This window comes from Orcinus orca, chromosome 5, assembly GCF_937001465.1.
Source record: "Orcinus orca chromosome 5, mOrcOrc1.1, whole genome shotgun sequence".
NCBI classification, from domain to species: domain Eukaryota; kingdom Metazoa; phylum Chordata; class Mammalia; order Artiodactyla; family Delphinidae; genus Orcinus; species Orcinus orca.
This window is the reverse complement of record NC_064563.1, coordinates 61,792,700-61,809,952: the sequence shown is the minus strand read 5'-3', so window position 1 is coordinate 61,809,952 and position 17,253 is coordinate 61,792,700. Positions and strand designations below refer to the sequence as shown.

General features: G+C 33.9%; 1 protein-coding gene across 3 annotated transcripts in view; it reads right to left on the bottom strand.

Moving 5' to 3' along the window:
- Positions 1–479: 479 nt before the first annotated feature.
- The window catches only part of MFN1 (mitofusin 1), a 32,670-nt gene continuing 15,896 nt past the window's right edge, over positions 480–17,253 (bottom strand). For all 3 annotated transcript variants that reach the window (XM_004270519.3, XM_033429477.2, XM_033429478.2), the window contains 9 exons: positions 11,733–11,854; positions 9,966–10,092; positions 9,689–9,793; positions 9,290–9,392; positions 8,921–9,150; positions 6,849–7,001; positions 5,512–5,708; positions 3,006–3,140; positions 480–1,141 (listed from right to left, as the gene is read on the bottom strand). In XM_004270519.3, the coding sequence (XP_004270567.1) occupies positions 1,060–1,141; positions 3,006–3,140; positions 5,512–5,708; positions 6,849–7,001; positions 8,921–9,150; positions 9,290–9,392; positions 9,689–9,793; positions 9,966–10,092; positions 11,733–11,854 (1,254 nt within the window). In that variant the 3' untranslated portion in view covers positions 480–1,059. The remainder of the gene's footprint in view (positions 1,142–3,005; positions 3,141–5,511; positions 5,709–6,848; positions 7,002–8,920; positions 9,151–9,289; positions 9,393–9,688; positions 9,794–9,965; positions 10,093–11,732; positions 11,855–17,253) is intronic.

Sequence of the window (17,253 nt, the reverse complement as noted above, 5' to 3'; positions counted from 1 at the left end):
TGCCTTTCTAACAAGCATCTAGGTGATGCTGATTTGGTGGTCCTCAAAACTACGTTTTGTGTAGCAAAGCCTTAGAAATGTCAGTTTTTTTAATGTTTCCATATAACTTTTCTATTAGTTTTTAACATAGAAACAAACAATACTTGAACTCATAGACATTTCATTAAGGTAAAAAACATAATTTTTAACCGTGACCTGTCAAATTCATACAATGTTTAAAAGCCACCCCGGGGGACAACCCAGCAGTATCCTTGGCAAATACTTTCTAAAGAACAGCATTTGTACATGACTGTAGCCACCCAAAATTCAGATCTCCCATATCTCTGGCTATTTTTATCACTTCAAACTTAACTCTTAAAACAGATAGAAAGCTTTCCTTACTGGAATCAGAGCTGAGGCTGGAAGTGTTTCTTGAGAAACATGAGAAAACTATTTAGACGCAAATACCTTTATAAGGACTCTATAATAACAAACCTATATACTGTTTTACATCAATTTTAATAGGAATAAAAGAGGGAGTAAAAACAGCATTATTAGTGGTTTACATACCTGCCAGGATGCAAAAGTGATTGTAACCTGCATAAATAATACACTCAAGAACATTCCACACTCCTTTGTGGTTAGAGCAATGCAGTTTATAAAACAAAAATGTGACTATTCCCATTGAAATAGGCATCAAAAATTCGTTTTGAGAAAGAAGATGAAAGGAGCATTCTCTAACTCCTGGATGCCAGGAAGCAGAGTTTTTCAGAATCAAAAACAAAGAGAGCCCTAATTAAGAGCAAGGCCCCACCCCGCAGGGGTCAGAGAGTTGGTTCTTTAAACTAATTCATCATTTTCACATATCAAAGGATTTTTCTTTACCCAAAATTAAAACTAAAGAGACAACACTTTTCAGAAATGCACACACCCTGAGATAGATCAATACCAGGATCTACTCAAGGATTTGCTATTTAGGTATAGTTAGTATAATTCATATTTAAAGTCACTTCATAAAAATAACTGTCCCCATCTTCCAAGTTCCATCTTCTATCATGATCACCAAAGCAATCTCTATTGTTAAGATTCTTCTTCATCGCTTGAATGTAGAAACTGCTTAGTAAAATTCTCCAGCTCGTTTTCAAGTTGAACAGCTTTATTTCTAATTTAAAAAAATGAATAAAACACCAATCTAATCATAAAGGTCAATGAGAAAAAATGCATCCCATGCAAATCTTAAAAAATCACTAGCCAGCTGTTGCTACGTTTGTCTGAACTCACATCATCAACTCTTTTTAAAGCATTTATTATATGTGCTACTGTAACTTTGCAATAAACACAGAATCCAATGGCCAGAAGAAAGGTATACTGAGATAAAATCTTTAATAAGAATGAAAAGCCTAAGAGACAGTGGAGTCATATCACCTTACATGGGAGTTACATCCTAAGTCACATAAAGACATAATTGTTCTTGAATTCCCGTTAAGAATAAAGCGTAGAATAAGTGGTTTTATGTATACACAAAGTAGCTGGTAGATGTCAAAGGACCATAGTTACCAAAAATATTTTTTTTAAATATTAAAATTGTACTTGATGCAGCCAAATGCCCATAACAAGAGGGAAAACAATGTAAATTGACAGGGGAATGCAGGTTTGTATCTCCCATTCTCATACTCTGCCAGGGCACACACACATACTTAAATGAGTTTCTCTCTTTTCTTGGTCCTGTTTTGTTTGTTGCTGAGTGCATATGGTCAAGGTCATAAGTTAAATGTTCTTGTGAACTCCACTGTATATTTCTTCAAGTAATGCTCCTGAAGCATTAGTTAAGTTAAATTATATCTGAATGGCTAAAAGCCTAATTTAGTAACAAGGGAGATTCCAAATATTATGTTAATAATATTCTAAACTTATTATGTTAATATTATTCTAAACTTTCCTATTAGAAGAATTAGCAGATCAAAAATATTGATACTTATTCAAGTCAGTCCTGCCAAAATCTGAAAGCTACATAAGTACCAATAATCTATTTTATCAGTTATGGCTTTTTACTATAGCAAGATGAAAAATATTTAAAAACCTACCTAGGTTAAAAAAAAATTTCTATTGGATATAGTTTCACCAAATTTGAAAAGCTGTATTTGGGATGACCTAACTTAAAATAGGAGCAATGGAATAAGTGAAATTAACTTGGGTGTATTTGTATGTGAGAAGTGATGCTGGGGTTTAAGTGATAGGCAGTCACCTTTTTCAGAGACCCTGAAATGGAGATGCAATGAGAATGTGACTGCTAAATCTTAATCTTTTCAGATTAAGATACCAGGGATGGACACTATCACAGGTGTTTTAAGTATAATGTCCCAAAATCCACGTCATAAGGACAGCCTCTCCAATTTGCAGGCGTTGCAAACTGTTTTTATATAGGCAACTGTATGTAGCATGTGCCCTGGTAAGTAGCAGCAGGAAGTAAATGATGCTTAATGATTCTACCAGACTTGTAGGTGAGCCAGCTAATGGGTAATAAAGCTGAAAGAACTGCCAAGAAGTATAGATCTCTTGGTGACACTTCTGGTCTTGACCCCCAAAGCACAATTTATTTAGATTCCAAAAAATCCATGGCAAATCATATTAAACCAGAATTCCACATTATATTAGGATATCTTGTTTACTTCCGTTGCTTCCAATTTAAGAATACCTAACAGTCCCCAATGAGAAGAAAAGCTATGGGTCTTGGATATGTAGGACTGAAAATTCATACTCATACTTTTAATTACAAAACTTCTGCTCTGAATAAGGACTAGTGTAGCTTAACATAGAGCTATAAGCTTAGATCTAAAAAATTCCTTTAAATTCAGATTTGTTTTTTTGTTGTTCAAATTAGCTTTCATTGAAATTGCAAAATTACAATTAAGCCAATGCAGAAAGCCAAAAATTTTAACATAAATTTGCTAGTGATTTTACATAATTATATTTTGGTAATGAAACCAATAAACGTTCATATTATTAAGGACAAAAGGCTCAAATACCTTAAGCGCTTTGAATTGTTCTGTATTTTCTCCAGTTGATCTATCTCTTTGGATAATCTGGCAATTTCCTCTTCTAGATGTCTTTGTGTAATATCAACTTGTTGGCACAGGCGAGCAAAAGTGGTTGCCATTTCCCTTCAAATAAAAAATAATTTTATCAGCAGTCATGAACGTCTTTTAAAATGAATAAGCTTTCATTTAAAGCTTATATTAAAAAAAGAGATCACAAGTTTAAAAAATTCCCAAAAATATAAGGTATCAAAGAACACGGCTAAGAATGGTATGAGGGAGGGTATGGCACTTGTAAGCTTAATATGACTGTGGGCTTAATTTCATCTGGCCTCAAGACAAATGCTCAGTGGGTAATAACATTACTCTGCCATATTGCTGTAAATATGAATAAGCTATAAAAAGGCGAAGGATGGGTGTATTTCTTCAGAGCATAATAAGCCTTACTCTTGTCCCCTGCCTATAGAAATAAATTACTGAGAACAGGAAAGAAAATTTCATGAACTTCTGTGACAGTCAAAAATACTTTAAACTATAGCAACATTTAACCACATTTCTAGAACAAAAGGGCTGTATTTAATTTGTGTGCTGGTTAATATGTTAACTTTGGAAAATATATTTATATTTTTGCAACTTGGAGCATGCCTGGTAGGTGTGTACCACTGGAATTTGATGAACTGACTTGTTTTTCTCTGCAACTATTCTCCTGCGCATCTTCATCTTTCCCAGGGTCCTTTCCCCCTCCATTCTCTCCCTATCTGACCAAATACCAATATCAGACAAATGAAGCATCTTTTTATTTTAATATTTTATTACATTAATATTTAGCTAGTATTATTATTATTTTAGCTAGTATTATTATTATTTTTAGCTAGTATTATTTTAACCGGAGTAATTATTTGAGGTTGCCTCCATTAGAGTGTAAAGTCCTCTAAGGAAGAATACAAGTTATCTTTAACTTTTAATTTCCCATAAGTTCTAGAGTATTTATTGTCACACGGTAGGCAATTAATAAATGTTTGATGATGAAATGAATAGTAAGCTTCATTAATTCTGTTTTTATGAATGTGAGCCTCAGCTGATTTTGTTTGGAGGTCCAGTTTATCCTCATTGAATTAAAAGATCTTAATATAAATAAATCAAAATTAACAGTTATATAAAATAGGAGCTCAATAAATATTTGGTAAATGAGTGAACTAATTCAGTGGTCTCAGTTCTGTGCCCCCATTGCTTCCATTCCCTATAGCTCTAACTTAACTAGGTTAGTACAGACTCTGATCTTGTGTCTGAAACAGTTTAATCTCCCTGTAATTCTTGTCTCCTGAGTCTAAACCACTTTACACACCACACCACTGCAGAGTTATCTGTTCTAGAGCTAAATGTTAATGATATCACTCCCAGGGTTCCTAATTATCCAAACCTCAGTCCTAGTGTTAGGTTTATACTTGAATGGACCCCTTCTTATGTACACATCTGCCACACTGAAATTATCTCACGTTTCTGAACACATTCCTTTTCCCCCAACGTTCTTGCCTTTGGTTTGAGCTGTTTTCTCTGTCTTGCTCCTTCTATTCTGATGTTCAAGTCTCATCAGGCTACCTCTCCTCTAGGAAACCTTTGCTGATCCACTATCCTTCATGATTTCAGATTCTAGGGACTTCCCTGGTAGCAGAGTGGTTAAGAATCCGCCTGCCAATGCAGGGGACACGGGTTCGAGCCCTGGTTCGGGAAGATCCCACATGTCGTGAAGCAACTAAGCCCATGTGTTGCAACTACTGAGCCTGTGCTCTAGAGCCTGCGAGCCACAGCTACTGAAGCCTACGTGCCTAAGAGAAGCCACCACAGTGAGAAGCCCACGCACCGCAACAAAGGGTAGCCCCCCACTTGCCACAACTAGAGAAAGCCCACACACAGCAACGAAGACCCAATGCAGCCAATAAATAAATAAATACATAAATACTCAATGCCATTTAAAAAAAAAAGATTCTAGAGCCTCACATTATGAAGCTCTCATTACTTTTCACTTTTCACCTTTTATTATAATTATGTACATGTTGTTTCTTCTATTAAATTGCAATCATCTTTAGCTCAGAAAACTTTCTAATTCAGCTCTCAGGGGCACTCTAATACAGAATATTATGCATTGATTTGACTGGAGTTCTCTATGTTTTTACTAAATCAATGAAACAAATATTTAAGATACATAAACTTGGTGGACCCAGGTATTTATTATTATAATAAAATTCTCTTGAGTTTTAGAAAATCATGCCTTTAAACCTACAAATCTGGGCTATAATAGTAAAAATAAATTACGTACCACCATGCATTTTGAGCCCACTTGTTTGGTATCATTCTGTGTTTTCCACTTTGGTGGCAATTATAAAATGTGTTCATGTTGTGATAATTCTTTGAGCTGTACTCTTATTTATGCATTTCTGCATGTATGTCCTACTTCAGTAAAGCTTTAAAACAAAAATAGATGAATCTTGCAACTTACTGTTGTACTTGGTGGCTGCAGTTGGCGCTTGTGAAGCTAACAATCAGCTGCAGTTTTTCAGTTGCATAATTCACAAATTGCTGTTTAAAGGCTCTCTCTTTGGCACGGGTGGTCCAAGTCAGCCTTTCATAAAGATACAAAGCTCCATACATACTTAATGAAACAGATATGAGTTTCCAGCCTACAGTTTTCCAAATCTGTAAGATAAATTCACAGCTTACTTTGAGAAAGAAAAATACCACTAGGGAGATTGTACTAAAAGGCATTTTAGAAAACTCATTGGCTCCCTACAGGTCTTTGAGTCAGATCCATTTTTTAAAAATGTATATTCCTTCTCTATGAGAAAATATGAAATTACCAGAAATCAAGCCGAAAAAAGGAGCAGCACATAAATACCAGGCAAGAACTTTTATAACCCGCCAGGCATTTGGTAAGCTGATTAAATGTATCTCAAAAAGGGATGTTAATTTAGGTCAAAGGTTTGAAAAACCAAAATGAACTGTATATAAAATAGTTAACTGGGAGTTCCCTGGCACTCCAGTGGTTAAGACTGCATGCTTCCACTGCAAGGGGCACAGGTTCGATCCCTGGTTGGGGAACTAAGATCCCACATGCCGCGTGGTGTGGCCAAAAGAGAAAAAAGAAGAAAAAAAAGATAACCAACAAGGACCTACTGTATAGCACAGAAAACTATACTCAATATTTTGTAATAACCTATAAGGGGAAAGAATCTGAAAAAGAATAGAGATATATATATTTGTGTAACTAAATCATTCGCTGTACACCTGAAACACAACATTGTAAATCAACTATACGTCAATAAAAACAAACCAAAATAAACCTATGCTGTTAATGATATGAAAAAAACTTTTAGCATATAAGAACTACTACAAAAAATAATATTTAATACTTTAAGGCAGATCCCTTTGGTATTTGGAGAAGGCTAGATAAGGGACCTGGATCATTCCTGTTACTCCAATGCACAAATATTGTTTCTTCGTGTGCCGTGATGTAAAAGTAGGAAGTATTGTTTATGTTGTGGTAATCATTTCACAATATATACATACATTAAATCATGTCATACACCTAAAACTAATACTATTTTATATGTCAATTATATTTCAATTAAAATTTTTTTTAAATATTTATTTTTAAGATTAGACTTGTGAAACCCAATTCACTAATTTTAACTTACAACTTTTCATGTCATCTTTTGGATCCTGGAAACTGAAGTAAATATATCTTTCTTTTCCTGATCTAGCAGGTAGCTTTGCAATAATTTCAATTTCAATTACACCAAAAAATACTGTTTCAAAAAAAAAGTTACTATTTCTTACCACTCCTCCAACAACAATGATGCCCATAGAAGTTCTAGACGTAAGAGAGGCTAATGCTGTTATTAAGGTAACCATGAGTTCTTCCTGTGACGCATTATCTGGTGTTGCTGGATTGGTAGGAGCAGTGGGAGTAGAAGCTAAAGATCTGGGAAGCTAATAAGGTTGGGGGGGGGAAAGGATTAATTCAATTAAACCACTACAAATGGAAAAGTTACATTTACAAAATTCGATTGTATTCTCTTTTAAAATTACAGTAGTAAATCTACAAAAAGAATGACTCCAATTAATGAGTTTACCATAAATACATGAAGAAAATAAAAATGGTCTGTAAGTTATCTCCTGTGACATGGACCAATGATATCATGAAGAATGAATTTTCATAACATACAATGAGTCTACCTAAAACAATAAGCCTTCAACTCTCAAGTGAAATTAAAACTGTATATAAAAAAAATTTTTTTTACACCAAAAAAACAATCCTTAAAAAAAAACTGGACTTCAAATTTAAAACCTTGGGAATTCCCTGGCGGTCCAGTGGTTAGGACTATACGCTTTCACTGCCAAGGGCCTGGGTTCAATCTCTGGTTGGGGAACTAAGATCCCACAAGCTATGTGGCCAAAAAAAAAAAATTAAAATTAAAAAAAAAAATAAAAGCAAAGTTAAAATCTTTTACACTTCAAAATACACCGTAAGAAAATTAAAAGGCAAGCTACAGACTAGAAAAACACATGTATTTGTAAATCATGTATCTGATAAAGACTTGTATGTATCTGGAATATATATAAAGAACTCCCACAAGTCGATAAGAAGCCAAATAACCTAATTTAAAAATGGACAAATGATTTGAATAGACATGTTACAAAATAAGATACACGAATAAGCACATGAAAAGATGTTCAAAATCATCAGTCATTAAGGAAATACAAATCAAAACTACAATGAGATACAACTTCACATCTGCCATAATAAAAAAGATGATAACAAGTCTTGATGAGCATGTGGAGAAAGAGAACCTTAATACACTGCTGGTGGGAATGTAAAATGGTGCAGCTGCTTTGGAAAACAGTTTAGCAGTTCCTCAGAAAGTTAAACATGGAGTTACCATGTGGTCCAGCAATTTCACTCCTAGACATATATACTCAAGAGGAATGAAAACAGATGTCCATATAAAAACAGTCTATGAGTATTTAAAACATCATTATTCATAATAGCCAAAAAGTACAAACAACTCAAATGTCCATCAATTGGTGAATGGATAAATAAAATGTGTGATATCCATAATGGGATATTATTCATCCAAAAAAAGAAATGGAGTATTGATACATGCTACAACATTCATATACCATGATGACAAACCTTGAGAACATCACGCTAAGTGAAAGTAGCCAGTCACAAAAGGCCACATTTTGTGTGATTCCATTGATATGAAATGTCCTGAAGGGTAAAAATGATAGCTAGAGAAACCTGACTAGCAGTAGGGCTGGAAGTGGAAATGACAACTGACTGCAAATGGGCACAAGGGTAGCCTTTGGGGTGACAGACATGTTCTAAAACTGGATTGTGGCGATGGTTTTACAACTCTGTAAGTTTTCTGAAAACTTATTGAATTGAGGGACTTCCCTGGTGGCGTAGTGGTTAAGAATCCGCCTGCCAATGCAGGGTACACAGGTTCGAGCCCTGGTCCAGGAAGATCCCACATGCCGCGGAGCAGCTAAGCTCATGTGCCACAACTACTGAGCCTGTGCCCTAAAGCCCATGAGCCACAACTACTGAGCCCATGTGCCTAGGGCCTGTGCTCCGCAGCAAGAGAAGCCACCACAATGAGAAGCCCAAGCACCGCAACGAAGAGTAGCCCCCGCTCGCTGCAACTAGAGAAAGCCCACGCACAGCAATGAAGACCCAACGCAGCCAAAAAGAAAAAAAAAATTAAAAAAATTATTGAATTGATAAATTCAAAAAAGTTTTTAAAAAGAGACTCTAAACTGGTAGAATCAGATACATACCTGTATAGTACAGCAATAACCACCTAATAAAAAGCCTACTCAAAAAAAAAATATAGAGATATATATACCTGAAAGATAGGCTCTGATAATCCTAGAAGCACCCGCTGAGCATTTGTAGGACCCAAGAAACGATGGACAAGGGAGGACCAGCCCAAGGAAAAATGAAATACAATATCCTCTTGAAAATCTGAACATAACTTGTGGCAATTTAGGTCATAGCTGAGATCAAATTTCTTGCAAGGAATCAGTGTATGTAGTTTATTCTGTATACCAGATGGAAGTAATGGCTTCAAATTTTCTAGAAAGAACCGAATTATGATATTTTAGTTAACAACAGTAAATAATATTTTATAAAATATCTAAAGGATTTTATAATAAATCTTTTAACAACGACATAAAGAAAAAACTACACATGAACTTGCAGACATAAATATTACCAATAATTTCTTGCTGGGATTGAAGCATTGAAGCATTGACTTCATTGGTGCACCGATCAGCCAAATTTCTTCCCATTCCATCTTCTATGTGCTTATTTAACTCCTGTTAACAATGGTAAATGTCCACGTTATTTTTTCTCTAGAATATATGCAGATTTTATTAAAATGTCAAAAAAGTAGTAAACACTAAAATGACCTTATTCTTTTCTAAGATGATAATTCTTCTGTGTACTTTATAGTTTAGATTTATTACAAGAGTGCACAGGAGATGTAATAGTTTAATCATGTACTGATTGCCATGAAGACACTAAAATGGCCAAACCACTAAAGAGTGGAATAAGAGTCAGAATAAGATAAGGAAACTGTATCTGAATAACATTTAACTACAATTTAACTTACATTTTTATATACTTTCAATACACTTGGAGTAGGATGAAACTCAGAACAAAATTCATCAACCAAAACAGAGAGTCGACAAATTTCATCTGTCATTGCACATGAAACCTAAAAATATTAAAAAATCAGAATTATAATATTTAAACAAGATTACCAACTACTCAAAAAAATTAAATTGAAAAAACTTAAATATTCCTTTAAGGTAACAGATACCATTTCTAGCATTATCAAAAGTATTTCCATTCCCAGATATTATAATCACAAAGCTAATGTTACCCACCTTATTTGCAACCTCCTCTGTAACCTCCCTGATTTTTTTCTTAACATCCAGTGTTAAAAGGTTCATCTGGTTTCGGATAAAGTCCAGTCTATCAATTTGGTCTTCCCTCTCTTCTATTGAATAAACCCTATTATAGTATGAAAAGTAATTAATATTCAGGGTATATTAAAGTCCCAAAGAAATTAAGTACAAACACTCACTTATATATTGAACCATCTGTTAGCATGATAGAAGAAAAAAAAATCTTGTATTTCAACATCTAAAAGGATTCAAATAATATTTCACTTATAAAATGTTTTACAGATGATTGGATATAAACTGTCTCTCTGCTCATGTGGTACCTGAATCCCACAAAGGATTAATAAGGATGCTAAATCTCCACCCATTTCATAGATATGAACAGTCAGAACTAACTCAATATTAAGTCTACTTAATAAACAGGGGCCAGTAAACAGCACTCTGCAAGCCCAATCCAGCCATCCGCTAGTTTCTGTTAAAGTTTTCTTGGAACACAGCCACAAGCACTCATGAACCTATTGTGTATATGGCTGCTTTTGCTCTAAAACCGCAGAACTGAGTAGTTGCCAAAGAGACAGTATAGCCTACAAAGCCTAGAATATTTACTATCTGCTAAAATTTGTCAACCCCTGGATGATATAGGAAAATAAAAGCCTGAGATCCTTTTAAGATCATCTTTCCCAAGACATCTGTTCCCAAGGCATGATTATACGAACCACCCTCAAATCACATCTTTTTTGTGCTACGTTTATTTCAATGTCCTATATTTTTATAAAAATTAAGGTCAATCCAGTGGACGAATACTTACTTTGGCTACCATAATAAAGCAACTGAGCTCACTATACAGAAACAGTGTGCATAGGGCCAGAGATCAGAATCTGGGTTCTGATCCTTGAGTTTTATATGCTGCAAATTCTCTAATGTTGTACATAATGCATTCCTGCTAAAGTGTCAAAATTAGGCAACAGACCTAGATATGAGTGGAGTTTTGTTCTCAGCAAGATCAAATACATTTAAAATCCCCAATTTTATATCTTGGATTTAATCTTAGATTCTTTATATCTTCCCATTGACTGGCTTAAGCCCACTTAAAGGTCCAATTGAGGCTTAACATCATTATGCTTATAACATCTAATAACATCTTAATCTCTGTTTCAAGTATACCAAGTTTGTGAGAACTACCCTCTTCTTCGACTAGTGTTGGCACTTTCGTGTATTCATTTTCATCATTACAAGGTAATAAATGGAAAAAAATACTGCAATATAGTATGACATATAGAGTAATGCTTACCAAATTCACTTTCTGGCTGGCAGGTAGTATCACCTTGTTTGTTTACCAGCTGATATAAAACCACAACTGGCATAAAGGAGTGATTTCAAGGTTTCAATGTATGAATACATGAAAGATGAGTGATAGGTTGAATGTAAAAAGAGACTTCGAGAAATTCTGCTGGAAGAAATGGTTCTTTCACTGCTTTAAAGACATTTAAAGCCACTGAACATTTTAAAATCACAGCTCACACACGAGAATACTGAGATCCAGGGGATGTAAATGATGTATTTGTTCAAGGTTGTAAAAAAAAAATTTATAGTTTCAAATATTCATTAAAAAACATGCAAGTAGGCATCAGCTAAACCTGCAAGGTTGATGTTAGTGTGAAAGGTATTTAATAATATAAAAATTTTAAACCTTAGTCTAAAGAATTCATATTGACACAAAAATAATTTTGCAATAAAATGAATTCATACCTTTTCTCTGCTGCTGCCACGTTTATTGAATCCATTATGTTTTTCACCGTTTCTAGTATCTGTTTAGCTCTGATAGTGTGCTGTTCAAACTTTGTTTTCACTGCTGACTGCGAGATACACTCCTGCGAGGGGCCCAAGCCATAACACATTACTGTAATTCCATCCCAACGTTTTCAGGAATTTAAACACAAAAACTTGCTGTTTGTAATGTTAACCAAAACAGACATAAGGATAGAAAATAAATGGATGACAAACACAACTTAAAATTATAAAGGTAAAAAAAAATGTCAAAAACTTAAAAGTTAAAAGGCTTTAACAGCAAGTTCATAGCTTTGTGTAATTTTACACAGTAATGTGCAATGGCTCTTTGACTATATTATTTTTTTAAATAAATAAAAAAGGGTGCGATTTTGAATGTTAAAAAAGGTTTCCTATTAGGATTACTAATTTTATTTGGATCACCTTTAATCTACTTCTAGTCCATCTATCTTGATTTTTCTCATATTTGCAATGAAAACCTCATGAAGTTCTTAAGCCATGAAATAGAATTCTACATTGAAACAAATGAACGATACGATTCACATAAAGTTAGTAAAAAGGACTTCTACAGATTAAAGCTTGAACAAATTGAAAAATACTATTTAACAGCAAACAACCTAAGTAATATTTTAAATTGTTTATAGAAAAATATCTAAAGCTATTTCTAAGATAATCCCATTATTGTCATTGGACTATATAGTGTGTGCATATAGGTCAGAATGATGCCTTATCTCATGTTTCACTTTCACTAACTGTAGCTCACAACTTACTAACAGTTGTACAAATCAATTAGTGTTTCATGACCTGTGTTTTTTACACAGAGAATACATCAGAATGCACCACGTATGATGATGGATATTTCTTTTGTGAAATTTTGTTTCAGTTTCAATATATGTGCATATTACTTGTTATTTAAAACATTTACTGTGATTCATCATTTAAGTGCTAGCAAAATTATTAAATTAAAATTGGCCTTTCACTTTTACATCATAGAAAAGTCAAATTCTGTACTGACATAACATTTGAAAACAACCGCAAGTGTAGAGAAATACTATCTGGTCTTTGAACAACCAAGAACACTCATCTGGGTCACGACATCAAATTAGGGATATACTCCCCAACTCTCCAATATTTCCATGAACTCATCTTCTTGAACTTAATATAAAACCAGTACAAATTGTGGTAATTACTTCTGAAAGTAATTACTATCCTTTATCAAAATAAATAGCTTTTAAGCTTTAAAAGGTAGTCACTTAATACACTAGCACTATATTTGTTATGGTGAAATCATTAGTATATTATATATTCATTCAGTGTTCTATTTATAATCTATGCTGAGCCGTCACATCTCTAAAATGATTACTTCACTAAGACAGAAGAGACTTTTAAATTCTCTCTTTGGTATTTTTTTGAGGTATAGAAAACAAAGCAGATTCATTTCTTTAGCTATAGGGCACATGAGGGTAATTCATTTAGTTAACAGTTTATGTCTTAACTCAGAGCCCATTACTTTTTTTCAGTGCATAGTCTTACTTTTGCTCATTGTCAAGCTCATTTATACGTCACTCAATTATCACTAATCCTGAAGAGATTACTAATAAGAAGTTACAGTATTCCTGTTCTGTATATGCCAAAGCAGAAGCCACCAATAACTACAAAATATTAAACATTTAAAGTACAAACTGCTTATTTTTTTCAAACTGCTTATTTTTTAATGACCAAAACAAAGTTATGATTTTACTTTAAATAACTATCTCATAAATTGCCAAATTAACCATCACAAAAACTATAATAAAAGAATAAAAATATTTTTAAAAGAAAAAAAAGTTAAAAGAAATTCTGTTCCTCGATGAAGCAGATCTAGATATCAGCAATGAAGACCCCAAATTTGTAGATAACAGCACAGTATTAGAGCTAGACTAGAGAAAAAGAAAAGACCTCCAAAAGTTATTAGGCAATATACAAGTTATTCCTTAATTCAAAAATATACATTGGTGAATAAGTATAAAGAAGAAAACAGGCAATCTTTTTCTGATTAAAAAGTATCCCACACTGACGTTCCCGCTGATCAGAAAAATATCAGAAGTCAACTGCAAAAGGAATACTCTATTCCAAACTAAGTATAGGGAATGCTAATTTATTTTTTAAAATATTTATTTATTTGGCTGCACCAGGTCTTAGTTGCAGCATGTGGGATCTAGTTCCCTGACCAGGGATTGACCCCGGGCCCCCTGCATTGGGCGCACTGAGTCTTAGCCACTGGACCACTGGGGAAGTCCCAGGGAATGCTAATTTAAATAAAGGTTCTTTACTGAACAATTTCTCAGAGCCCTTTATATACTAATATACTTATGAATCTCCATGGGAGACATATATAGCATGCAGCAGTTCCCAGACTTATTTTATCAGGAACTCTAATTTTCCAAGGAGAAATTTAAAATACTACACCAGACAATTTAAATTCCATCTTGTCAGAGTATCCTGTAGGCTGTTTTAAAACTTATTAAAGATTTAGAACCAAAACAATAATCACATCTCAATTATGATCATCTTCTGATTTTCTAATAACATCTACAGAAAACAGCTGATGATTTAGTCATATGTAGTTACAAATTTGTAAATATTAATATTTATGTGTAATTAAGACACACAGGGCTTCCCTGGTGGCACAGTGGTTGAGAGTCCGCCTGCCGATGCAGGGGACAGGGGTTTGTGCCCCGGTCCGGGAGGATCCCACATGCCGCGGAGCGGCTGGGCCCGTGAGCCATGGCCGCTGAGCCTGCGCGTCCAGAACCTGTGCTCCGCAACGGGAGAGGCCACAACAGTGAGAGGCCCGCGTACCGCAAAGAACAAAAACAAAAACAAAAACATAAACCAGCTTGTCAAGTCCCCTTGATAAAAGACCCTAAATACCCAATAACATGCTATTTACCACTCCCAATGTATTATTTTGAAATATCTTAAACTGACAGGAAAATTGCAAGAAAGACCACCAAGATACAATATACCTTTCAAGTAAATATACCAAATGTTAACATTCAGCTTTGTTTACCTTTCCTTCTCTCTCTCCATGCAGATCTATATAGGTAAGTCTATATAGATATTCATCTTTATACATACCTGTATATATTTCTTCCTGAACAATCTGACAGTTCATTGTAACCACCACAGCCTTACTACTAAATATATTAACATGTGTCTCCTAAGAATGGGGACATTTTCCTATACAACCACAAAACAATTACTGTATTCAGAACTTTTATCACCAGGACAATACTATTAACCTAACATACAGTCCATTTCCAAATTTCACCAGTTGTCCCAGGAATGTCCTTCACAACAAATTCACTGACACAAAACTATTAAGAATAGTTAATGGCCAAATATTTGGGCAAAAAAATTTTAGATTTCTAAACTGTGTTCAGAATATACACCTGTCCAAATATAGGTTGAAAACAAGAAAACATATGAATAGAATTAACATTGATTTTCTTGATTGATTTTATTTAATTTCCAAGCCTTATTTAACTTGGTACCCTGAAAGTTCATAATATTCAGCTTCTTTTAAACCAAATGAATCTCAAGAGGTCCATGGCAAAGATTAGACTGTTTGATAAAATGATTAACTTGGTACAGTTTTTCTTTATACAAAAATCATCTTATAAGACTACACACACAATATTGAATTCTAAAAACAGAGAAAATGTGTATAAAGGCCACATTTGTGATCACAATGCAAAAAAAATCAAGAAAAGTTAGATGATAATAATCAAAACATCTGAATTTTAGTAACTCCTGTATTGAATAGGAAATGCCAAAAGCTATCATTAAAAATTAATCAACAATGAAACTGGATACTGAAACCTATAGAATACATCCAAAGCTACACTCACAGACAAATTCATGGCCCTAAATTCTTTCTTAAAGACCAAAAAGCAAAAAACAATCCCACTTATATAATGAAAGCAGAAAGAAACTTTGTGTAAAGATTAACATAGAATTTAATGAATAAAACCCCAAAAATACTATGTATCAACTGATAAATTAACCAAAGTCTTTGGAGGAAAAGCAAAGCAATCAGATCATTGGTAAATCCAATTAAGGTTTAAAATACACAGATATTTCTTGTATCCTTTCTCTATCTATATATACATATAAGTATAGATATAGAAAAGGAATACAAAATTTTTTTAAATGAACAATTTTATACTAAATCATAAATTCTCAGAAATGCACCAATTTATAGGAAATCATAAATTACCAAAATTAGTTTTAAAAGTAACAAATTTCAGCTTTGACAAAAGTTGAAAAGAGTTGTCAGTGCAGTTACCAAAAAAAGGTCTGGCCATCCAGACAAAATTTTTTGCCACCTGATTATTTCTTTAGGTAAATTCAAATAATTTCTAGCTTATTCTCATTTTATATCATAGTTTTAAACAAAAATTTCAAACTCTAAAGCCTAACATTCTCCACAACTTCATGTAAAAGCTCTTGCTCATAAACAGTTTTTTCCGTATATAATTTTTAGATGCTCAAATGAACTTTTACAATAAAAAAGTGAAATGCCAAGTTTCTTCTAAAAACATTAAAAAGAATAGTTCCTAAGTCTGCCTGATTATTGCAATCACTCAGGGAACTTTAAATATATAACAGATTCCTAGGTCCATCCTAGCCCTACTGGATTAGTCTCTGAGATGAGTCAGGAGTCTGCAGGTCTCTAAAGTACCTCATGTGTTTCTCATCATCAGCCGGGTTTGAAAACCAGTGCTCTACAGCACATCTTTTATTCTTCTCATTCCCACCTCTTCAAGGAGATATTCTGGGAAATCAAATGCTGTACCAGGAACCAATATGAAAGAGGTATAAATGTATAACTGAACAATATATGATTTGGTAGGAGAAATCAATGACAAACACACATGCACACAAACACACAGGAAGAAAGAAAAGCTCAATAAATAAGAAAAGACAAGGGAAACAATGATATGCTCCCCAATTATTTTCTCCATGGATGAAAGGACTATAACTGGTAAGAGTGAGGAGAGCACTGAATCTCTTGTGAAAGCAAAAGGGAAAGAAGATAAACAATGGTCTTTGAGTAACTGGGATATCATATATCCTATAGCTTAGTTTGACAAGACACCTACTGATATCCCAGGGACCTCTGATATCCCAGGGGCCTGAGAATGGGTTTTCTTAAACACCTTGTCTTTATCTACCTAATGGTCTTTCTCCCTCTCACCAAATTAAAAATAGGGGATGGTGAGCAAATGGTTAATTTTAAAAATTCTGCCAAGTACATTCAACATTTATGTCCTTACTATTAGGACAGTTACTACTTATAAGGAAGAATAATTACTGATGGAAGTTTTTTTTCATTTCTGAAGTATTTGTGTTCATCTGCGGATGAGAAGGAGATATGCAATCTAATAAGCACAACTAAGAGCTAAATTAGAGTCAAGAAGATTAACAGCTAGAGAAT